Source organism: Eleutherodactylus coqui, chromosome 3, assembly GCF_035609145.1.
Source record: "Eleutherodactylus coqui strain aEleCoq1 chromosome 3, aEleCoq1.hap1, whole genome shotgun sequence".
In the NCBI taxonomy this organism is placed as follows: domain Eukaryota; kingdom Metazoa; phylum Chordata; class Amphibia; order Anura; family Eleutherodactylidae; genus Eleutherodactylus; species Eleutherodactylus coqui.
Window position 1 is genome coordinate 106801533 of NC_089839.1, and position 25883 is coordinate 106827415.

Genomic DNA, 25883 nt, shown 5'->3' on the forward strand with positions numbered 1-25883 from the left:
GTCCATTACCTGTCAAAACACAAAAACCCCGGAAAACAACTCTAACCTATATGTTTTGTTTTTTTTATGCTTCCAAACCATCCTTCAGGTCGCACGTACAGCCGATACCGGTTTGATTTCCATCGCCCAATTTTTTGCACTACTACAGGGCTCAATCCCCACTCAAATTCCTCTGTTGCTGCACCTATTCTAAATGAATGCGAGGAGTACCCAGCATTTTCAAGGCCCAACATCCGTAACGCTTTATTTAAAACTGCCCCAAACTGAAACTTCCATAAAAAAAGATCCATCTCCATGTCAAAAAAATGAGCCTCTGCTACCCGGTAATTTTTCCATGAAGTTGCTCAGACACTTTACCGGGCACATTCCAGCACCCGTCACTCTCCCTAGTATAATCTTTTTTCCCCTCCCAAGCTGATCTGTCTTAGACCGCTTTAGCCATATCTCTATCCTATCGTTTTGTACCGTGATATCTGACCTCTCCAATCCCCCCCCTATTGTCCTACTGGGTGACACCAATTCACCAATGCGAAAAGCACCAAAGAAAGCAAAAGAGAAAACCGCTTAAAATAGAACAACCTCCATGATATGCAGGCAAACCTTCTCCAATACTTTACCCAATTGTTCCAAAATTGCAAACGAAATCGGCCTCCTCCTATCCTTCACTCTTTTTTCCTTCTTAAAACCTTTTAAAGCCTGACCTATAATAAAATTTTTTGTTATATCCTGCATACCCCGAAATTTCAAACCAAAAGCCAAACCCGCCATCACTCTTTCAACCTTTGCCACTGACCAATTCTCACTATAAGCTTCGCTCAACAACCATAACAACTCCCCTACCCTATCCTTATCCGAGTATACCTTCCCAATCTTATCAATCCAGTGCTCTTATTTGCTTCAAGCTGCCTCGCAGGTCTTCCAAGTGCCGGCCGCCAGCAACCCCTGAATTAGGTGCTCCACCGATCATCGACCAGCTGCCAAAGTTCTGGAGGGCATGCTTGTCCTTCCACGTCCGCCTCTGGCACCAGTGTCTGAAAACGCTCCCACTGAAAGCGAGAGAGTGAGTCAGCTATGGAATTTTTTACCCCCCAGGACATGCACTGCTACCACCCATGCATTCAAAGTTAACCATAACAATACTAAATGGTGTAACAAATTAATGACTGGCAGTGAATGCGCTGACCCCACGTTAATGGTCTGCACGACTCCCATGTTATCACAATAAAATCTTACTTTCTTGTTCCTGAACCAATCTCCCCAACTTGCTACCGCCACAATTGGGAACAATTCCAGCAAACTTAAATTCCTGGTCAAACCAGCTATCACCCAATCCCCCGCCACGCTTCTGCACACCACTGTCCTTTAAAAAATGCCCCAAAACCTGCACTCCCTGCTGCATCAGTAAACAACTCACATTCCACACTATCAACCCCCTCCTCCATCACCATGGACGTCCCATTGTATTTATCTAAAAACGACAACCAAACATCCAAATCGGCCTTCAAACATTTCGTAACCCTTATAAAGTGATGAGGTTCCTTTACACCTGCCGTCGCCTGTGCCAGCTTCCAACAAAAAATTCTACCCATGGGCATAATTCAACAGGCAAAATTTAATTTTCCTAACTGCAATGCAATTTTCTGCCCTCGCCTTCCGCAGATCCTGCCTTAGTGATGATAACTTATCCTGCCGTAGCCTGAATTCCATTGCCTCGGTATCAATCATGATTCCCAAGAAGCTCAAACATGTCGTTGGCCCTTATGTTTTCTCAGGAGCTAATGGTACGCCAAATTGATTTGCCACCTATTGAACCGTAGCTAATAAGGAGCCGCACATAGGCGACCTTGCCGCATCAACGCATACAGAATCATCCAAGTAATGGATGACGGAACGCACTCCCGCCACGTCGCAAAACACCCATTCTAGAAAAGAGCTAAATGCCTCAAAATATGCACAGGAAATTGAACAGCCCATGGGCAAGAATCTGTCAACATAATACCACCTGTTCCAAAAACACCCCAACAACCTGCAACTCACCGGATGAACCGGCAATAGTCGAAAAGCTGATTCAATATCGGTCTTTGCTAACAACGCTCCCTGACCATATTTACGCATCCAATTTTAACTCTGTGTCAAATGAAGTGTAAACTACCAAGCCAAGCCAAGCCAATACCGTCATTGACTGATGCCTCTTTTGAATATGATAAATGTTGACATAGCCGAAACGTATTCTGCTCTTTCTTGAGCACCACCCCCAGCGGTGAAACAATCAAGTCTCTCCAAGGTGGAGAAGAAAATGGGCCCACCATTCTTCCTAACCACACCTCCTTATGCAACTTTTTCCTAACTACCTCCCCATGCTGTAAGGCTGACTTCAAGTTTTTTTAACGAAAAATGGATTTGATGCCTCAGAGGAGATATTCTAAAACCATCCCTAAAACTGTTAAACAACAATAAACTTTTTTCCCGGTCCACGTAACTATTTAGATAAGGGACCATCTTTTGAAGCCTCACTGGCGTCATCCCTTTTTCCATTACCACCTCCGCTTTTTCCCTTATCTCTCTTAAAGCAACGCGCTGCTCCGTGAGAAACCCAGTCTCACACTGAGCAGACATGCTCAAATCTGCATGTTGCTCCAAACTTGCATTTTCCCTCGTTAAATAGCCAGCATACGCCTGGCTTCTTAACACTATATTGTCCTGCCTGTTGCCCCGTTCCTCCACCACTCCCTTAGCCGGCAGCGCCGGCTCCTCCCTGAAAAGGATGCCCGTACCGTGTCGGGGCCATCACTTTTAACCATAGCCCTATATCTTTGTGATCCCATCTTATACTAGGCCTTACCGCCTTTCGCTGATGAAACTGTTCGTCGTAGCGAAGCCAAGTCTGCCCACCATACGTGTGGTACGCCTCCCCTATCGCATCCAAATAGCAAAACAAACACGAACAACTGGCCAAAATAGCAAAAGCTTGCAGACAATTTTGAAAATTCTGTTGAATTAACCTCCATCACTTCTTTTCCTCCTCTTCCTTCTTGGATTCGGTCCTCTTTCCCTTATCCAAGTTAAACTTTTCTAATGGCAAAAGGGAAAAAATCTCTACGTACTCATCCTTCCAGATTTTTTCCCTGGCATCCTTTTTTAAATGGGCCCCTAACGTCCCCTCAAAACATACGTACACCTCCCCTCTTGCCTTGTCGTCTAAGCAAATCACCTCTCCATCCCTTTCCATCTGTATTCCTACAGTCAACCCAGACACCCCAGACCCAGCTGTCACCCATTCACTCCCCAATAAAGTTCCCCTATCCTGCAAACGTCTGTCTGTACCTGCCGCCAACCATGCCGCCACTGGTGATGCCGATGCCTGACTACCCAAACCCAATCCCTGCTTACAACGACCCAACATCTCTCGCATATTACCCAATAATGAATGGATATCTCCCTCTTGATGTTCGGCCACCGGACCTTCCCCACTCCCCCTAGCTACATAACCATCTCCCACCCTAGCAACATTAGCATCATCAATGTTAGACGAGTGTAACAAAATATCATGCTCACCAGGCCGCATGGGCGCTGTGATCCCATCAGCCGTCTACTGCGGATCCGGTCGTCTCTCCTCCGTCCGTGCTGCGTCTGTTGCCAAATCATCCAACTGGTACCGGAAAAGACTCCCTTGCTGTGCTTGTCACGCTTCTCCGAATTGATCTCATCCTGCGCTGGCTCCTAGGCTCCGCCTCCTTGGCTATCAATTTTGCCGGAGGTCGGGCCCTGCGGGCGCGTTGCACTTGCAGTCCCTCTGCTCTGCCTGCCGCCGGCTCCCCGCTAGCCGCTCCTGCTACCTCTGTCTGTAGCCATCCGGGGGGGGGGGGGGGTGATGCTCCACCGCTGTCCTCAGGATTGCTAACACTTCCTCCACTGACGCCATCCCGGTAAGTAAGTCTCTCCCAAAGTCGTTCCGCTCGCACTGCCGCTACTACCGCTCCGCTCCCACTGGACTACCGCTTCAAAAAACTGCTCCTGACACTCCAAGCACTAGCACCTATTCCACTCTCACTCTCCGAGTACTTGAAAAATATGGTGCTCCCACCCAATTTAACCCCTTTTATCTCTTCCTAACCCCCAACCCCCCTTACAGCTCCTCCAATCCCTCACTACCGTGTCACCTGACTACTCCCCCTACCACACCTAACTATTAACCCTCACTATGCCTCCCTGTCTCCCTGCCAACCCTGTCATGCAGGGCCTACACTTATGTGCCCCTTCTTGGGCACGTTCCGGCCCTGTTCTTTTTGTCTGTCACGTAATGATGCTTAATATATCTGTTTGCAAGCTGTGTGCGAAGGAAGTTAGTTGTTCTGTTCTGGGCTTGCAAGGGAGAGGAGAAAAGTTCCGCAAGAGGATCACACAGGCACCTTTAGCCTGTATGGCCCAGAATGGAAGCAGCGGAAAGGGGTCTACCGCCTGCCCTGGGACTGCCGTACCCAGGAGATATGGGAGGACCCTTCCTGTACTAGGAGTGAGAGAGAGGAACCACCAGGTTTTACAAAATGTGAGTGTTGACCAGTAGAGTGTTCGAGAGAAGAGAACGTGTTGCTGGGATCAGGACCTACAGATAATGAGACTGTACTTTCTCCTGTACACCCATGTGTCCTCCCTGTCACATCACTTCGATGTTTTTACACTGTTCTCCTGCTGGCGTGCTTTTCAAAGTTGTACTCCAAATACTTCAAGAAAAGTGACCAGCCACCTGTCCGTTTTCAGAGGCTGTGTCATAAAAGAACCCCGTGTGTGGGTGGATTTACTTTTACAACTAGGAATTCCTCACACGGGGCCGCGCAAGGGTGAGTTTACTCCGCCATTCAGGAGTTGCCCCGCAGCAGAAAAAATGGTGGCGTTACGCATGACATAAGGGACTGAGGTAATCCATTATTGGGTTTCCCGTTTATTAACCTATCCTCGGCCTGTGGACGTATCGCTGGTTACCCTCCGGGTGGGAGATGGTAGAGCCACCGTGACAAGGCCCAAACTGTCTCCTAGGCCCACTCCTTGGATGCTGCATTCACATTAATATTATTTCGTGGCTAAGTTAGCCGCGCAAGAAAATCGTGACCAGCTCTGCTGAAAATTGCATGAATAAAGAAAAGCTGCAAATTCATCGCGGCTATTATTTGCAATTTTTACATCTATTCACACAATTGGCTGCAGGGAAATTGCCCACAGCCCCGAAGTCCCTCAGTAAGCAGAACTACAAGTAATCACTTTTAAATGCCTCAACTAAAGGCACCTGTCAGTGTTTAGCAGCGCTAGCCGCTGCTAAACTCCCCTCTCCCTTTTTCTTATGGCTCCCATAGACTCCTGCGTTGTGCGGCCCAAAGACAGGGCAAGACCTATATTTTTTGGCAGTGTGGAATTTAGATCACTGAAATCACAAGCTTGAGTGCTATATTTTTCGGTCCGATATTTTTACACACCAAAAAGTTGTTTGTCTGAATTAATACATACGAAACTATTGGTTCTGATGGTCACGATTGTATTGCATGGCTTACTTAGATGTGAAATAACGCTCGTAATTAAGAGGCCTTAGGGTGGACACCCACTAGCGATATTTTCTTTCTTGTGCTGCGAGAGCACAAGAAAACTCTCGCCTCGCAGCACAAGAAAGACGCCGGTATAGAACTGGCATATCGCTAGTGGTTTCAATGGGGCCAGCGGCAGCAGCGCTAGCCCCATTGAAAACATAGGGAGAATGCCGCGGACTTCTGCCACAGCTGTGACAGCTGTGGCTGGAGTTTCCTTCATCCCCGCGGAGACCTCGGGGATGAAGGAATCCTCTGCCACAGCTGTGACAGCTGTCACAGCTGTGTCAGAAGTCCGCGGTATTCTATCCCATTGCTTTCAATGGGATCAGCACTGCTGCCGATCCCATTGAAAGCACTGCTTTGTCAAGCCCCACAGAATGATTATCCAGTAAGGATTTGAAATATAAGCCCTTCCCTGATAATCAGCAAAAGGTGTGTAAAAGATTTTTACTAAATTTACTCACCTCTCCAGCACTCAGACGCGTTCTCCTGGTGGCTCCCCTGCACTGCTATTAAAGGGGTTGTCCCGCGAAACAAAGTTCGGCTATACACTTCTGTATGGCCATATTAATGCACTTTGTAATGTACATTGTGCATTAATTATGAGCCATACAGAAGTTATTCACTTACCTGTTCCGTTGCTAGCGTCCTCGTCTCCATGGTGCCGTCTAATTTTCAGCGTCTAATCGCCCGATTAGACGCGCTTGCGAAGTCCGGTCTTCTCCCTTCTGAATGGGGCCGCTCGTGCCAGAGAGCTGCTCCTCGTAGCTCCGCCCCGTCACGTGTGCCGATTCCAGCCAATCAGGAGGCTGGAATCGGCAATGGACCGCACAGAAGACCTGCGGTCCACCGAGGGTGAAGATCCCGGCGGCCATCTTCGCAAGGTAAGTAAGAAGTCACCGGAGCGCGGGGATTCGGGTAAGTACTATCCGTTTTTTTTTTTTTTAAACCCCTGCATCGGGTTTGTCTCTCGCCGAACGGGGGGGCTATTGAAAAAAAAAAAAACCCGTTTCGGCGCGGGACAACCCCTTTAAGCTCTTTCAGCTCTTTAATAATCCCAGCCTCCTGAAAGGGCTGTGCAGATTGGCTGAGGGCTCAGCCAATAGCAGCTACTGCTTAGCTATTGGCTGAGCGCTCAGCCAATGACACATAGCCCTTAGCTATTCATTCATAGCAGTGCAGGGGAGTCACCAGGAAGACACGTCTGAGCGCCGGAGAGGTGAGTAAATTAAAAAAAAAATTTTTACACACTTTTTGCGGATTATCGGAGAAGGGCTCATATTTCAATCCCTTCCCCGATAATCTTACTGCGGGGCTTGGCAGAACCCATAGCTTTCAATGGGATCGGCAGCAGTGCCGATCCCATTGAAAGCAATGGGATAGAATTCCGGGGACTTCTGCCACAGCTGTGACAGCTGTCACAGCTGTGGCAGAAGTCCCCGGCATTCTGCATCTCTTTTCAATGGGGCTAGCGCTGCTGCCGCTGGCCCCATTGAGCAGACTGGTGATATGCCGGCATGATGCCGGCTCTTTTTCTCGCACTGCGCTGTGAGACTTTAACCTTACTCTCGCAGCGCAGTGGAGAAAAAAATGCCAGTGGGTGTCCACCCTTAGGGTTGTGTGATATAGGTAGCTGCACAGTGCACTCACTTTCCTAGTATGAACACCATGTCAACTGTGCTATTCAGTTCCCTTCATGCACCCTGCAAGCTGTCTAGCGAAGGAACAATCTCCCACTATCCTCTGCTCCAGTACACAAATTTAGATGGCAGTACTAGCAAACCCCCCCAAGTCCCTCTTTGCCTCTAAAAGGGGTTGTACCACATTTGCAAGTTATCCTCTATCCACAGCATATGGGATAACTAGCTGATCATGGGGGTCTCACCCCTAAAACCGCCACCAATCTTGAGGATGGAGGATTCGTGTCCCCCTTTATATATCATTGTGGGGTCACTTCTCCACTCGCAGTGACATCAGAATGAATGGAGTGCTGGTCAAGTATGTGTAGTTGGCACTCTATTCATTTAATGGGGGCTAACGAAAGCCACTTGGCTATCTCCAGCACTTGCATTGAAAATGAATTGAGTGCCAGAGCTTGCATGACCAGCGCTCCATCCAGTTCTTTCTCAGTGTGTGTGGGGGGGGGGGGGGTGCAGTAAGCATAGCTGAGACCCTCGCCAATCTCAAAAATGAGACTCGCATGTTCCCCGTCCTCACTGTGGGGTTAATGAACCTTCCACAATAAGGAGGAGACTGAATTGAGTGCTAGTTGTACAAGTATACCAGCCCTTTCAGAAGGACTGCGGAGATACCCAAGTGGGTACCGCTCAAGGATTTCTGTCAGCCCCATTATAATGAATGAAGCAACTCCCGCAATGACAAGAAGGTCGGACATGGGAGTCCTGTTCTTGAGATCAGCTGGGGTCTTATTGATCAGCAAGTTATTCTGTGGATAGCTCGTGAATAGGGGGTTACCTTGCAATTGTGGAACAACCCCTTTAAATGTCCCTCTTTTTGACTTGGGAAATAGATTTGCATCTATGAACTTTATAAGTTATCTATAAAGTTCCTAACTGTATATTAGACCTCAATTTGTATATCATATGGTGCAGTTTAGATCTTAAATATTTCTATATCCTGTATTTTGGGGGGCTTACATTGAATTGAAAACTAATCAAACATATAGATATGCATAAAGCATGGAACTTTTACACAAAAAAACAAAAGTATCTCTCTTTGACTCTCTAAAAGGTTTGGAGATATAGTGTTATGGGTATAAAGCATAAACTCTCACTTCCCATGCCCCATATATGTCAGTGAAGAGAGAAAATCCATCAACCAGAGTGGTTGTAAAGTGTACAGAGTGCTCTGCTTTACCATGAAAACTAATCGGCGCAGGTCCCAGGCAAAAAACCCTGCCCAATCAACTATTGATAACAGGAAAAAAAATAATGGCCCATAGGTGCAAACCTTATAGTGTAATAAAATTCTGACAAGGGGATCCCCTGCCCTGCCCAGTGTTCTATACTAGCACTGGTTATAATAATGCTGGCGCTGACTATAATAAAAGTATACACTCCAGCACTCCATCTGTGTACTAAATAAATACTAATAATATCAGTACTGTATCCAGCCATTTCTGGGGAAGGGGCTGTGTCCCCAAAATGCATTATATGTGCTGGCTGTTAATCAATTAATTAAATCAGTAAAGAAGAATTGGGTCAATACCCACGTCTGAATGTGCTTTACACTACAGGGGTTGCGCTTATGTTACATTATTTTTTCCCTTTTCACGATAGCATGTTGATGCCCCGTCACCTACGATGACCATATGTGGCCTCGCAGCACCCTATTAAATATCTCAAAAACTACTTCTACCATTTGGTTAACATCCTTATCAAGAGTTGCTCCATGCTTTCTTTCTTCTGGAATCCAACATTGATATCCTGTCCTGAGGGAGGTCATCAGTGGTTCAAAGCTAGACATCTCTTTTAAACTGCTTTATTTTCCATCTTCTGTGTAACATCAGTTAAATGGTTTATTTTTCAGAAGGAAAATACAGTATCTTCCCCAAGAATATTAGCAACGCACCTGCATTACCACAACATACCGCAGTCATTTTTTGACAAGAAAGTAAAGGTGAGCCTCGTCTCTGATCTCCTAGAACTGTATTATCCGTGTGTACATAGATTTGTCATAAACGCATTGTAAAAGTGTGTGAGAGAATCCCTGTAAATTGCAAAATGCTCTGCACTCAAAACATAAAGTGATGCTTAGTGAGAATGCATGTGTTCCAGTCAGGGGTACGTTCATATGCTTTGGTCAGGGGTACGTTCATGTGGTTCAGTCAAGGGTGCCTCCATGTGCCCCAGTTGAGGGTGTGTTTATATGCTCTGGTTTAGGAGAGCGTACTTGTGTTCTGGTCAAGATGCGTTCATGTGCTCTGGTGGAGGGTTCGTTCATGTGCTGCAGTCAAGGGTGTGTTCCTGTGGCTCCGGTGCTCTGGTTGAGGGTGTGTTAATGTGCTCTGGTCAAGGTTAAATTGCTATGCTCGAGTTTGGGGTGCGTTCATGTGCCGTGGTGGAGGGTGCATTCATGTGCCCTTGTTTAGGGTGCATTTATGTGCCCCACTCGAGGGTGTGTTCACCTGCTGTGGTCGAGGATGCGTTTCTGTGCTTCAGTTGAGGGTATGTTCCTGTGCTCTGGTTGAGGGTGTGTTCATGTGCTACGGTTTAGAGTGTGTTCATGTGCTCCAATTGAGGATGCCTTTGTAGTGTCCAGAGTGGGTGCTACATAATATTTCATGTAAGTCTGTTTTTATGCATTTATGATATAGGATTTTGTTGCTTGGAGAAGAAACGGTTAATCACAATCTGCATGACAACCACTCCATTCCCCTTGGCTATCCGTCACCCAGCTCCCCATTGGCCATTTTGTTGTATGGCAACAGCCTAGGGTTTGGCTGGCAGACAGTGAGGTGATTGTGAGAGGAATCCAGTGATTGGTAGAAAACAAGAAAAGCCCCGCATAGGATGACAATTGAAAGTTTGCCAATAAAAAAAATCAGTCAGTAAGGAGTGAGAGAGGAAAGAGTGACCATCAAATAATAATAATAATCTTTATTTATATAGCGCCAACATGTTCCGCAGCGCTTACAATACAAGGGAAATAACACAAGACAACGGTTATATGAAGTAATCAATTGATGAAAACAGTAGGGGTGAGGGTCCTGCTCTAACGAGCTTACATACTACAGATAATGGGGTGATACAGAAGGTAAAGGGCAGGAGATGTGCACGGTATGGCGAGGTGGAGAGTGAGGGATGCTATACACACAGACAATGGTCAGGCCATATAGTGGCGGAATCAAGATGACTGCAGGTGCCACTTGATTATGGCTAGCAGGGATTGCAGTCTGTGGGACAGGGAGCATCTAATCAGGCGGAGTACTGAGGGGTTTAGTTTAGGGAATATGGTATGGCTCCCTGAAGAGGTGCGTTTTTAGAGCACGCCTGAAGTTTAGTGTGTCAGTGAATGCCAGGATATTTTTTGGTAGCGCGTTCCAGAGGACAGGTGCTGCTCTGGAGAAGTCTTGGAGGCGGGAATGAGAGGTTCGAATTATAGGGGCACTCAGTCTGATTTCATTAGCAGAGCGGAGAGCGCAGGCTGGGTGGTGAATTGAGATGAGGGAAGCAATGTAGGGTGGGGCGGTGCTGTGGAGCACTTTGTGGATGAGGGTAGTGAGTTTAAATTGTATTCTGTATTTGACAGGCAGTCAGTGCAGTTACTTGCACAGGGCAGAGGCATCCGAGTAGCGGCTGGACAGGAAGATGAGCCTGGCTGCCGCATTCAGGATGGATTGGAGAGGGTAGAGCCTGGAGCAGGGGAGGCCTATCAGCAGCGAGTTGCAACAATCAAGCCAAGAGTGGATGAGGGCAACAGTGAGCGTTTTTAGCGTCTCAACGGTGAGAAAAGGGCAGATTCTAGCGATGTTCTTGAGGTTCAACTGACAGGCTCAGGTGAAAGATTGGATGTAGGGGGTGGAGAGATCAGAGTCAAATATGACCCCAAGGCAGGGAGCGTGCTGTCTCGGAGTTATGGTGGTACCACACACTGATATTGAGATGTCAAGATGAGGTCAATTAGTAGAGGGCGGGAACACCAGTAGGTCAGTTTTTGAGAGGCTCAGTTTTAGGTAGAGAAAGGACATAGTGTTAGAGACAGCAGACAGACAGTTGGTGGCGTTCTGGAGGAATGTTGCTGTGATGTCCCGGGAGGAGGTGTATAGCTGGGTATCATCAGCATTGAGATGGTACTGGAAAGCAAATCTCCTGATGGTCTGTCCAATGGGGGCTGTATAGATGGAGAACAGTAGGGGGCCGAGGACCGAGCCCTGGGGGACCCCAACAGCAAGGGTAAGAGGAGGGGAGGTAGAGCCAGCAAAGCAGACACTGAAGGAGTGGTCAGATAGGTAGGAGGAGAAGCAGGAGAGAGCAGTGTCCTTTAGTCCAATGGAGCAAAGCATAGTGAGCAGATGTTTGTGGTCGAAAGTGTTGAATGCTGCAGAGAGGTCGAGGAGAATCAGTAGGGAGTAGTCGCCCCTCGATTTGGCAGTCAGGAGGTCATTTGACACTTTAGTCAGGGCGGTTTCTGTCAAGTGTATGGGGCGGAAGCCGGACTGTAGAGAGTCAAAAACAGAGTTTTCTGAGAGATTGCTTATGAAGCAAGCATAAACTAGGCATTCTAGTAGTTTGGAGATGAAGGGGAGGAAGATGAAGTAAGAGTAGGAGTGAGTAAATAATGTCGTGAGAAGGAAAGGTGTAGTGTAATACAATATAGAAATATATAGAAAGGCCGTATGAAGAAGAAGGGTATAGAAAGAAGAATTGTAATAAGAAAAGAAAGCATTTAATACTACACCTCCCTCCAAGGAAAGGAACTACAACCCCCAATATCACGAAGTTCCCTCACAAAAACTTTGTTCATAGCGGGCTCAGCCTTGGCTATGAACTGGCGTAACAACATCTGTTACCATCATTCCCTACGCAATCACGAGTAGCGGTCATTTAAAGTCATACACCAAATATTCTGACGTGCCACATATTCCTGTCCTCTGGTCGAGGGTGCATTCCTGTGCTACGGTGCTCTGGTCGAGTGTACGTTCCTATGCTCCGGGTAAAGGTGAGTTCATGTGCTCTGGTTGAGGGTGTGTTCATGTGCTACCATGGAGGTTGTGTTCGTGTGCACTCCTCGAGGGTGTGTTTGTGTGCCCTGGTCGAGGGTGCGTTTGTGTGCTCTGGTTGAAGGTGCATTCGTGTGCTCAGGTCAAGGGTGTGTTCGTATGCTACAGTTTATGGTGCGTTCATGTGCTGCCGTCGAGGATGTAATTGTGTGCTCTGGTCGAGGGTTCGTTCATGTGCTCTGGTTGAGGGTGCATTCATTTGCCCTGGTTGAGGGTTCATTCATGTGCTGCAATGAAGGATGCATTACTGTTCCCCGGCACTACCATTTAAGGCTGTGTTAGCTTGCCCTGGTCGAGGGTGCGTTGCTGTGCTCCAGTCGAGGGCGCATTCATGTGCTCAGGTCGAGGGTGCATTCATGTGCTATCATGGAGAGTGTGTTTGTGTGCCCTTATCGAAGGTCTGTGTTTGTGTGTTTTTGAGGATGCGTTCATGTGCTGCTGTCAAGGGTGTGATCATGTGCTCTTGTCGAGGGTGTGTTTTTGTGCTCCGGTTGGGGGTGCATTCATGTGCCCTGGTGGAGGGTGCATTCATGTGCCTCGCTTGAGGATACGTTCATCTGCTGTGGTCAAGGGTGTGTTCCTGTGCCCTCGGTCAAGAGTGCGTTCCTGCGCTCCGGTAGAAGAAGCAGGGTGAATTCATGTGTGATCGTGTGTTCTAGTCGAGGGTGTGCTCATGCACCCCGGTCAGAGGCACGTTCATGTGCCCCGGTTGAGGGTGCGTTCATATGCCCTGGTAAATGGTGCGTTCATGTGCACCAGTCGAGGGTGCGTTTATGTGCCTGGTTGAGGGTGCGTTTATGTACTGTGGACCAGGGTGCTTTCGTGAGTCCTTGTCAAGGGTGCGTTCCTGTGCCCCGGTCGAGGGGGCTTTCCTGTGCCTTGGTCAAGGAGGCATTCCTGTGCCCTGGTCGAAGGTGCGTTCCTGTGCCCCGGTTGAGAATTCGTTCCTGTGCTCCCTGTACTCTGGTTGAGGGTGAGTCCTGTTCTCCGGTCAAGGGTGAACGGTTGAAGGTGCATTCTTGTGCTGCGGTTGAGGGTGCATTCATGTGCTATGATTGAGGGTGTTTTTATGTGCGGCCGTCGAGAGTGTAATTGCATGCTCTGGTCAAGCATGCGTCTGTGTGCTGCAGTTGAAGGTGCATTGATGTGCTTTGGGTGAGATGCATTCATGTGTCCCGGTCGAGAGTGCGTTCATGTGCTGCAGAGGAGGGTGCGTTCCTGTGCCATGGTCATTGGAGCATTGCTGTTGCCCGCTCAAGGATGCACTCCTGTTCCCCTACTCGAGGGAGCGTTCTTGAGTCCCAGTTGAAAATTCGTTCCTGTGCTCCATTCGAGGATGTGTTCCTGTGCTCTAGTCGAGGGTGAGTCCTGTGCGCTAGTGCTCCAGTCGAGTGCATTCATGTGCTGCGGTTGGGAATTCATTCATGTGCTCTGATTGAGAGGGCTTTCATGTACTGCCGTTGAGGGTGTAATTGTGTGCTCCAATTAAGGGTGCGTTCATGTATTCAGGTTGAAGGTGTATTCGCATGCATTTGTCGAGGTTGTGTTCGTGTGCTCTTGTCAAGGGTGCGTTCCTGTGCCCCAGTGCTCCGGTTGAGGGTGCATTCATGTCCCCAGTGGAGGGTGTGCTCATGTGCTCTGCTTAAGCTTGCATTCATGAGCAGGCACATGAACGCACTCTCGAGTGTGGTACATGAACGAGCCCTTATCCGGAGCACAAGAACGCTCCCTCAACCTGAGCACATGATCGCACTCTTGACCAGAGCACACAATTACACCCTCAACGTGCCCCAATGGAGGGTGAGTTCCTCTACTCCAGTCCTGTTGAGGGTGCGTTCCTGTGCTCCAGTGCTTCGGTTGAGGGTGCTTTCATGTGCTATGGTTGAGGGTGCATTCATGTACTCTGGTTGTGGGTGCTTTTAAGTGCTGCTGTCGAGGGTGTGTTCGTCTGCTCTGGTCAAAGTTAAGTTTGTGTGCTCGGGTCGAGGGTGCAGTCATTTGGTCTGGTCGAAGGGTGCATTCATGTTTAGGACGAGGGTGCATTCATATTCTCCAGTCAAGGGTGCATTCATATGATTGTGTGCTCTGGTCAAGGGAGTCTTCATGTACCCTGCTCAAGGATGTGTTTTTGTGTCACTTGGTTGAATGTACATTTATGTGTCCCTAGTCGAAGTTGCCGTCATGTGCTGCGCATGAGGTTGAGTTCCTGTGCCTCGGTTGAGGGTGCGTTCATGTACCCCGGTTGAGGGTGCGTTCATGTACCCCGGTTGAGGGTGCATTCGAGTGCTCCAGTCGAGATTGCGTTCGTGTGCTGCCATCCAGTGTGCGTTATTGTGCTCTGGTCAAGGTTGCGTTTGTGTGCTCCGGTCGAGGATGCATTTGTGTGCTCTGGTCAAGGGTGCATTCATGTGCCTCAGATGAGGGTGCATTCATGTCCTCTGATTGAGGGTGTGATCATGTGCCCTGGTTAAGGGTGAGGTCCTGTGTTTTGGTTCGGTTGAGGGACTATGTTCTGCAGTCATTTGCGTTTATGTTCTGCGGTCAAGGTTGCGTTCACGTGCTCTGGTTGAGGGACCATTCATGTGCTGCCGTTGGTGACGTCATCGTGTGCTCTGGTCAAGGGTTCATTCATGTGTTCCTGTCAAGAGTGAGTTCTGGTGCCCCGGTCGAGGGTGTGTTCTTGTGCCCCGGTGAAGGGTGCGTTCATGTGCCCTGGTCGAGAGTTCATTCATGTGTTCCTGTCAAGAGCACGTACATGTGGTCAGGTCGAGGCCGTGTTCATTTGCTCTGGTCAAAGGGTGCATGTGTGTGTTTAGGTCGATGGTGCCTTCATGTGCTCCATTCGAGGGTGCATTTATTTGATTCTGTCCTCTGGTCAAGGGATCGTTCATGTGCCCTGCTCGAGGGTGCGTTCATATGTCCCGCTCAAGGGATCGTTCATGTGCCCAGGTTGAGGGTGCATTCATGTGCCCCGCTTGGGGGTGCGTTCATGTGCCCAGGTTGATGGTGTTTTTTGTTTCAAGGTATTTTATCAGGATTTCAAATTGACAATAAAGTTTGATCTGACATATCCAAACTTAAGGTTATAAATTTACCTTCACATGAGAAATAGAAAAACAACTGTAGATAAACATTTAACATATAGAATAAACATTTGTGGTTCCACGTTGGTTGTCCATGTGTGTAAATTTGATTTGTTTGTGTGCTGCCTGTTTTCCTTCCCCCTCCCCCCCCCCCCCCCCCTCTCTCCCCCTTCCAGCCTCCTCGTCTACTAGGCCCTATGTCGTGGTTTATCTTTAGCCTCCCGATTAAGTGTGTGCCTTTGCTCTTGGGTCTGGTCGGTTGTTAATGGTGTTTTTAAGTACTTAGGTTGAAGGTGCGTTCGAGTGCTTCGGTCAAGGGTGCATTCGTGCGCTGCCATCGAGTGTGCATTCCTGTGCTCTGGTCAAGGTTGCGTTTTTGTGGTCAGGGTGAGGGTGAGTTTGTGTGCTTAGATCAAGGATGTGTTTGTGTGTTCCGGTCGAGGATGCATTTGTATGCTCTGTCAAGGGTGCGTTCATGTGCCTCAGTCGAGGGTGCATTCATCTCCTCTGATTGAAGGTGTGAATATGTGACCTGGTCAAGGGTAAGGTCCTGTGGTTTGGTTCGGTCGAGGGCCAATGTTCTGCGGTCATTTGTGTTCATGTTCTGCGGTCAAGGTTGCGTTCATGTGCTCTGGTTAAGAGAGCATTTATGTACTACCGTTGATGGCGTCATTGTGTGCTCAGGTCGAGGGTTTGTTCATGTGTTCTAGTCAAGAGTGAGTTCAGGTGCCCTGGTCGAGGGTGTGTTCATGTGCCCTGGTCAAGAGTTCATTCATGTGTTCCTGTCAAGAGCGCATACATGTGGTCAGGTCGAGGCCGTGTTCATTTGCTCTGGTCAAAGGGTGCATTCGTGTGTTTAGGTCGATAGTGCCATCCTGTGCTCCAGTCGAGGGTGCATTCATGTGATTGTGTGCTCTGGTCAAGGGAGCATTCATCTGCCCTGCTCGTGGGTGTGTTTATTCGCCCCACTCGAGGGTGCGTTCATATGTCCCGGTCAAGGGTGAATTCATGCTCAGGTCGAGGGTTGGGGGTGCGTTCATGTGCCCCGGTTGGGGGTGCGTTCATGTTCCCCGGTTAAGGGTGCGTTCATGTGTCCCCATTGAGGGTGTTTTCGAGTCCTCAGGTTGAGGGTGCATTCGAGTGCTTCGGTCGAGGGTGCGTTCGTGTGCTCTGGTCAAGGTTGCATTTGTGTGGTCAGGTTGAGGGTGAGTTTGTGTGCTCAGATCAAGGATGTGTTTGTGTGCTCTGGTCAAGGATGCATTTGTATGCTCTGTCAAGGGTGCGTTTATGTGCCTCAGTCGAGGGTGCATTCATGTCCTCTGATTGAGGGTGTGATCATGTGCCCTGGTCAAGGGTGAGGTCCTGTGTTTTGGTTCTGTCGAGAGACCATATTCTGCGATCATTTGCATTCATGTTCTGCGGACAGGGTTGCGTTCATGCGCTCTATTTGAGGGTGCATTCATCTGCTTCCGTTGGTGGCGTCATAGTATGCTCTGGTCTGGGGTGCATTCATGTGCTCCAGTCGAGGGTTTATTCATGTGTTACAGTCAAGGGTTTATTCATGTGTTCCTGTCAAGAGTGCGTTCATGTGCCCCGGTTGAGGGTACCTTCATGTGCTGTGGATGAGTGTGCTTTCCTGTACCCCAGTCGAGGGTGCGTTTGTGTGCTTGGTTCAAGGGTGCGTTCATGTGCTCTGGTCAAAGGATGCTTTCTTGTGTTTAGGTCGAGGGTGCATTCATGTGCCCTGGTTGAGGTTTCATTTGTGTGCTCAGGTGGAGGGTGTGATCGTGTGCCCTGGTCGAGAGTGTGTTACTATGCTTCGGTCGGGGGTGCGTTAATGTACTCAGGTCGAGGGTGATTTTCTGTTTCGGTCCAGTCGAGGATGTGTTCATGTGCTTCTGCCAAGGGTGTCATTGTGTGCTTTGTTCCTGGGTGCATTCTTGTGCTCAGATTAAGGGTGAGTTTGTGTACTCAGGATGAGGGTGAGTTTGTGTACTCTAATCAAGGGTGCTTTCGTGTGTTCGGGTCGGTACGTTTGTGTGCTCAGGTCAAGGGTGCGTTCATTTGCTCTGGTCGAAGGGTGCATTCATGTGTTTAGGTTGAGGGTGCCTTTATGTGCTTTACTCAAGGATGCATACATGTGATTGTGTGCTCTGGTCAAGGGAGCATTCATGCGACCTGCTCGAGGGTGTGTTCATGTGTCCCAGTCGAGAGTACTGTTATGTATCTCATCTGAGGGTGAATTCATGTACCCGGTCGAGGGTGCGTTTATGTGGCCCCAGTCGAGGGTGCATTCATGTGCCCCAGTTGAGGGTGACTTCATGTGCCCTTTTCGAGGGTGAGTTCATGTGTTCCTGTCAAGAGTGCGTTCATGTGCCCCTGTTGAGGGTGCGTTCATGTGCCTCAGTTGAGGGTGCGTTCATGTGCTGCGGATGAGGTTGCTTACCTGAACCCCGGTCGAGGGTGCATTCGTATGCTCTTGTCGAAAGTACATTTGTGTGGTCAGGTCGTGAGTGAGTTCATGTGTTCAGGTTGAGTATGTGTCCATGTGCTTCTATCGAGGGTGCATTCCTGTGCTCCGGTCAAGGGTGCTTTCATTTGCACCAGTCGAAGGTGCATTTATGTGCACTCGTCAAGGGTGCATTTATGTGCACTGGTGGAGGGTGAGTTCCTGTGCCCAATCAAAGGTGAGTTTCTGTGCTTCGGTCCCGTCGAGCATGTGCGCTCTTGTTCTGCTGTCAAGGTTGTGTTCATGTGTTGCCTTCGAGGGTGACATCCTGTTCTCTGGTCGAGGATGCGGTCATGTGCTACCATCAAGGGTGCATTCATGTGCTCCTGTCAAGAGTGCATTCGTGTGCTCTGGTCAAGGATGTGTTCATGTGCTTTGTTTGGGGGTATGTTCATGTGCCCAGTTTGAGAGTGCATTTGTGTGCTGAGGTGGCAGGTACATTCATGTGCTCCAGGTAAGGGTATGTTCATTTGCTGCCATTGAGGATGCATTCCTGTGTTCTCATTGAGAGTACGTTTATGTGTTCCATTCAGGGTGCGTTCGTGTGCTCTGGTGGAGGGTGTGTTTCGTTTGCTGCGGTTAAGGGTGCATTCATGTGCTCAGGTCATTCGTCAGTATACCGCAATCACTGAAAAAAATGTCACCAAGAACTCATGTGAATACTCTGAAGGTAACTTCTAATGATTACTAATAAGTCTATGAGATCACATCATCGTGACTAATTATGAAGTACTCTGTAAATGTTTAAGTACAATTTTATAGTGCAAGTCTAGTTTGGGGCCAAGGTCTGAGGTCCATGTTGTTACCTCCGACAACCTGCAATAAAAAAAGGCAATAAACGGAGTATTCACTCATCTTAAGGGTGTATGCACATTAATATTGTAAAAACAATGCAATAGCCATTGTAGTTTAGCAAAATTGTGGCAAAAAAACACAAAAGTAGCGCATGTGATTTTGCCTGTTGGCCTCATATACGCGGCAGAGCCAAATGCAGAAACCTGTACAGCACTATGCAGAGGAACATGCATCTTCATACTATGGCGTTTCATGCACCAACCACATGTGCTGTCATATCATGCTTGGGTGTAACAAACTCATCTCCTTAAGGCAGAGGCGTAACTTGAAGCTTCTGGGCCCCAATTCAAAACCTGTAGCAGGGCCCCCAACTCTAATGCTTTATTCATAGTATTGGGCTCCCTATATGAAGAAGAGAAGCCTTACGGGCCCCCTAAGGCTCCTGGGCCTGGGTGCAACCGCATCCCCTATAGTTACGCCAGTGCCTTAAGGCCTCATTCACACGGGCTACAAATTGCATTTATGTGAACCCCATGCTTTCCTTTGGTTTACTTCACATGTACGATGTTTTGTAGCATGCGACAACCTGACACAAAAACTTAATGGGTTCGGCAATATGCACGCTACTCATGAGGTTTTGTAGCCCATGTTTCCCTATGGAGCCTTTCTCTCCGTTCCTCTCCGCGATTTTTGTGTGGTGTGAAGCAACGTTCACAGTAGGAAATCCTACTGTCAAAGCCATAGCCTAAGCCCTAACTGCAGAAAAAAATAGAAAAATACACATACATTACCTAAGAAGCGCTGTCAGCCCGGCCGTGTTTTCTCCTCGGGTCCCTGACACTTGTCTTCTTCTATTCTTCTGGCCGGGAAATGAAAAATCCCTGACTCCTGGAAGCACTAGTTGTGATTGGCTGATGCTTAGCCAATCAGAGCCAGGACTTGATGAATGGCTGTAATTGGTTTATCAAGCACTGGCTGTGACTGGCTAAGCGTCAGCCAATCAGAGGCAGCACTTCCAGAAGGCAGGGATTTTCAATCCCTGGCCAAAAGAGAAGAAAAAGATCAGTGCTGGGGACCCCGGGGAGAAGCTGAAACGGAGCCACGGACAGCACGTCTAGGTAATGTAGTTTGTTTTTTTCAATAGCTACAGCTAATTTTCAGGGTAGGGCTTATATTTCAAGCACTGAAAATGTAGGGCTTATTTTTTGCAACACCGAAAATGGTGCTACAAAGTGTCACCCGTGTGAACCAGGCCTAAGAAGCAGACCCTGTATTTAAGGCTTTCAATGGTTTAAACCATGATTTTCCTGTCTGATTTGTATGTAGTCTTTTACTAGAGTCAGACCAAACCACCGGAGTAGCAGAGGGTCCTATGCTAGGCTCTGGCTATGACATTTTGATGGGTTGAAGGAACTTCATTTGGAGTTGACCATGGAGCTTATCACTTGTCTCTATGGTTTACTTTTTATTGGTTGATTGGAATGACTAGTACTTAGCACAGCCGCCTGCGAGTGAAATAACAAAGTCCACAAACATTAACTTTAAACTGAAGGCACACGGTTTTCCTTTACTTCAGTTTCCATTAAACTGTCTTAGGCATTACAGTGCAAAAACATATTATCCAAGAATTCTTCCCTCAAAACTCACTCTTCCCTAGCTTAACATTTGCACATCCACAGTCTCAGTTATCTGTCGGACAGTTTCGGGGGTACTCCCATTACTTGTTGGGTACATACCAAAACCACTCTTCCTTTCTCGGTTGCATCCTTTCTTCGTTCCATTACAGTCCATCTCAACCTTTTATATACACAGTCTTTCTTAGTACTCACAATTTGCGGTAAATGAATGGTGAATTCATGCACTCAGCATCGTCGACTCCAAGGGTACAGAATCTGATCCTTACACTCCCTGGAGGAGAGGCACCCCATAGCCACAGGGACGGGCCCAAGACACGGCTTGGGTGAACCTCAGAATTTCTGCCTCCCCCACACATGGCTTCCTTCTCCCGAACACCTACACATTTTCCTCTTGAGATGCACACACACCTCTTCTCCACGACACACTGCCTCTCTCTTTCGCTCACCGACTACAACGCTCTCTAACTCCTCCCCCGAAGTTGACTCACTCCTCACATCATACACACTCAGTAGGTTCAAGAGACACTACACACAACTGATGTAGGCTGACTTGACACACAGTACAGACATCAGTACATATGTACAGACACAACTACAGTACACAAGAAAGAGACAAAGACCAAAAGTAATACACTCGAACTCTGGGTCACTACACGTTATATCTTGTCACATTATATCTTAATCTACTTTTCACTTATTAGAAGTCTTAGAAATGTCAAAAAACAATAAACATTTTTATAGCAACCAAAAGAAATTAAAGCCCAAGCTTTCATAAAAAAAAGATTCAAAAATTATTTCAGTAGCATACATGATAAAAAGCTATAGTAGAGCTCTTAAATCCCTTAAGGGCCGCCCCTTTTTCAATTTTTTATTTTTGTTATTTCCTCCCCACTTTCAAACAATCATAACTCTTTTAGTTATCCATCGACATAGCTGTTTGGGGGCTTGCTTTTTGCAGGAGTTGTATTTTTCAATGGTACTATTTAATGTACTGAAAAACTTTTAACAATTGCAATGGAAAAAAACATTCCTCTATCTTTTGGCGGTCTTATTTTTATGATGTACACACAGTGGCCATAATGTCATGTTATTCTATGGCTCAGTACTATTGCTACGATACCAAATTTACATTTTACGTTTTTTTCTTTTCGCTGTGCTACTTTTAAAAAATAAAAAACCTTTGGAAAAACATAAAATTATCTTCTGACAGCCATATCATTTTTATCTTTGCATTGAGGCATTAATGTGGGGGCTCGTTTTGTTGCTGTAGTTTTTATTTTTACCATTTTGACCTTTTTTTATTACATTTTTCCTGGGGACCAAAAAAAAACTACAATTCTGGCATTGTGTATTTTTTTTCCAGATGATATTCACCATAAACAGGCTGAACTAGATGGACATTGTCTTCATTCAGCCTAACATACTATGTTACTATGTTATGTTACTATGTTCTGGATAAATAATGTGTTACTTTGATATATAAAACTTTTATCGACGCAGCAATACCAAACATGGTTTCCTTTGTTTTGATTTTTTAAATTATAAATAGAGGAAAAGGTTTTGCTTTTTTAAGTTTTATTACCCTTTCATCTGTGTTTCCATTACTGCCTTGTAGATGCTGGTGGTGTTTCGGAATCCTAAAGATACAGCAGTGTCATTCTTCCACTTCTACAATAACAATCCCGCACTTCCCGACTATGACACCTGGGATGACTTTTTTCCAGACTTCATGACTGGAAAAGGTAGAATTTTAGAAGTTTCGTTTTTTTACGAATTGTTTTGATTTGTAAATTTGTACATTTTTACAACAATATTACAACAAGTGTCATATAACAGCAACAAAACAAGGACCATCAATAAATATATAGCACATTGTATAGTACAAGAGGCATAAGAGTGATAGTCAGGTAGATCATTCCAAAACTAGAAAGTTCAGAAGATTCTTCTATCTGGAGTGCTTTTATCAGTCCAGCTGAGGGGAGTCTGTATGTACAAGGCAACGAGGGTGGAGGGTGGGTTGGGAAAAAGAACCAACATACACATGGTTAACCCCTTTAGTGGCATGCCCAGAAAATCTCTAGGGCTTGCTGCACTGACCATGCAGTTAAACCCTGGAAGATTTTCATGAACAGTTCTAGTGCTGAAATGTGCAGAGCACTGAGTTGTCATCTGAAATTTTCCGTGTTTTTTTTTCCCTCAAAATTGTTATAATGTATTCTTTCATTACAAAAAATGTTGTAATGTGATTGTTGCATTCCTTAATAAATACTTGCGAGATTAAATTGCATTGCTGACTAATTTTAAAAAAAACCTGCCCTGTGAGGCATGACATGGTAATAATTAATCTGCCACTGAAGGGGTTAAAAGTGCAAAACACAATGTACCTAAGATTATATTTTTGTACTGAAAAATCCCACTAAAATGCTAGCCACTAGGCATTTCCTTTCCTTTTAATTTGATGTATGCTCCTGTATTTGGCAAGTCCTAATAGTTACGCCTCTGGCTGCCATAGCAGGTCATCGGCAAATGCATCATGGGGGGAGGAGGGGTAATGGAGTACAGAGTGAGCCTCACCCCTCTAAAACCACTTAGATATGACAACCGCTATTTCATAGAGCATCTAATGGAGTAAACTGCTCGGATCGGAGGTTTCTCTGATCCCAGCTGTTAGAGCAGGAGCCAGGTTGTCATTAGGTCTTTTAGCAGGTTTAAGGCCCTTTAGTGAGTACTGTAAAATGGCGTATTGACAGTCACTAAGTGGGTAATCAATACACGAGGCCCAGACTCTCAGGTGTTTGTCATGCTGGGATGGTTATTCATTTCTCGCTTAAGGGTTTATTTACACAAGTGTATATCAGCCGGTGTTTTCATGGCCGGCCGATACATGCTTCAATCTAAGCAGCTCCCCCCTTCCCTCCAACCTACTGACTCTCTGTCTTTCTCCTCTCCTGCGAGCGGTTTGCAATGGGAGTGGGCCATTTCAAACTGCTCCGCCCCTTCCTGCCCCTTGTCCATAGTCAGCAATGGGAGTGGGCGGGACAGAGTGAAGCTTAGCTCCGCCCCGTCCCACCCCGTGCCATTGCAAACGCTGGACTGGAGGAGAGAGGCAGAATGCCAGTAAGGGAGAGGGAAGGGGGGAACTGTTTAGATGGAAGCGCATATTGGCCAGACGTGAAAACCCGATATACGCTTGTGTAAATAAGCCCTTAGCATGTACTTATTGAGGTATCTCTTAACCTGAGAGAAGTCTAAAGTAGTTTTCTTACATGCCTAAGTAATGGTTTGGTAGCAAGGAGAAAAAAAAAGATTAATCTCTGAGAGTCTGGGATATTAACTCCTTCCCTCTCCATGACATATAGGTACGTCATGGAGCGGCAGGGTATGTATGAAAAGAGGTTGCAGGGCAACCTCTCTTCATACAATGCGGGTGTCAGCTGTTTGTTACAGCTGACATCTGCGGGCAATAGCCGCTATCAACCGTTCAGATGATCGCAGCTATAATCCATTTAAATGCCGCTGTCAATTCTGACAGCAGCATTTAAATCCCCCGAACAAGGGGAGCTGTGCAGGTGTCATGGCAGCCAGGGGCCTTCTGAAAGGCCCCAGGACTACCTTACCAGACTGCCTACCATGCCCATGGGGTGGCTTGATAGACTGCCTGTTAAATAGCAGTATGACATAATGCTATAGCAGTACGTCATACTGCAGGAGCGATCGAAGCATTGCTGGTTGTAGTCTCCCAGGGGGACTTTAAAGTGCAGTAAAAAAAAAATCTATAAAGTTTTTTTAATTGTAAAAAAAAAAAAAAAAGTTATAAAAGTTTATCAAAGTAGTGCATTATTTTTCCAGCACGGTGAACGTCATCCGAAAAAAAAATAAAGAACACCAGAAATGCATTTTTTAGTTACCCTGTCTCCCAGAAAAAACGCAACAAAAAGCGATCAAAAAGTCGTATTTATTCCAAATTGGTACTATCAGAAACCACAGGATATCACACAAAAAATGAGCCCTTGCTCAACTACATTGACGGAAAAAGAAAAAAGTTATTGCACGCACAAAATGATGGCAGAAAATAATTGAAAAAAATTAAATGTCTTTGGAAAAAAAAAAAGAGTTGTACAGTAAAAAAGATAGCGAAATGTTGTTTTTTTTTTCATTTTACTCCACTTAGAATTTTTTAAAAGTTTTTCAGTACATTATATGGTACTTTAAATAGCACCATTGAAAAATACAACTCGTCCCGCAAAAAACAAGCCCTCAATACAGCAACGTCAATGAATAAATAAAGGAGTTACGATTTTTTTGAAGGGGGGAGGAAAAAACGAAAATGGAAAAAGAAAAAGGGGCCGCGTCATTAAGGGGTTGATTTATGAGAGCCTGCCACCTTTTTTTTATTATTTAGGAGGGCTAAAGTCTTTCCACAGAAGGTGGCCAATGACTAAATGGATAAGGAAATGCACCCAAATTCAGGGCAGCTCCACCATAAAACATAACTCTAGCAAGATTGGTAACCTCTGAAAAAATTTGGACAGTAGCTGGATGCTGAATGAGCTATTTTGTAATAAAGAATGTAACAATATGATGTAGAAAGATAAAACAAAGGCAATATGCCAAAATTTGCAATTAATGACCTGCTAGGTTTCCTGCATATCTGCATCACAGATTCCGTTAAATAAAAAATAGTGTTGCACCATTATAGTCAGTAGGTTACTTCGGGCACCTTGGCTATTCAGCATATGCACATACAACGGAAACTAGGAACAGCAATGTGAACAAGTCCTTCAGAATTTAAGTATATTCAAAAGTTCATATCATGAGTATAACTGTCAGGACTCAAACCTAGAAGTTCCTGTGCTACACGCAGCAGCTCTTCCGGCTGAGCTCTTTAGCCTTTCTGGATAGCTTCGCTGCTGAATCCTGTATTCGTTCCCTTCTCCTTCTCCTGTTTGCCTGATTGGCTCCACTCTGGCCAAGCCTGGCATTGTACCTCCTTCCTTGTGAGGTTATTGAGCCCTCAGCCTTTAGTCAAGCTCCACTACCTGCCTGCTCCTCTAACTACTATTGCTGCTCCCCTGGCTACACTACCTGCCAGCCCTGGTTGCAACAAGAGGCTCCGAACCCAAACCAGACTGTTACAATAACATTTTTCTAGCAGCTGGGCCTGTTCAAGAATGAAAAAAATGAATCATACCTGCCTCTCCTTGGAGCCCCATGCAGAGTTGAGTGGTTCACATTGCTCCGGCACTGGCTTCCAAGTAGACAGCTGGGTGTAAGCACGTGACCGTTGTGGCTAACTAGAGGCTGCAGCGTCACCATTGGACCACCTGGCATTAGCCCCATATCTTGAGAGCCATGATACCAGGAGTTTGGGGGCGTGATATTGTATCCTGAATGGTCATAGCAGTCATGTGCTTCCAACTGGCCGTATACCTGGAAACTGTCACCAGTACTGCTTTGGGGGCCTGATGAAACTGACGATAATCTATTTTTTAAATTTTATAACGCCTCCTACTGCTGGAAAAATGTTTATACCCATGATAA

At 46.6% G+C, this 25883-nt stretch overlaps 1 protein-coding gene across 1 annotated transcript in view; it reads left to right on the forward strand.

Annotated features, from left to right (window-relative positions):
• Nucleotides 1–25883, forward strand: part of LOC136620890 (sulfotransferase 6B1-like) — a 74052-nt gene that overhangs the window by 40370 nt on the left and 7799 nt on the right. The window contains exons 3-4 of the mRNA XM_066595942.1: nucleotides 9126–9215; nucleotides 21958–22084. Of these exons, the coding sequence (XP_066452039.1) occupies nucleotides 9126–9215; nucleotides 21958–22084 (217 nt within the window). The remainder of the gene's footprint in view (nucleotides 1–9125; nucleotides 9216–21957; nucleotides 22085–25883) is intronic.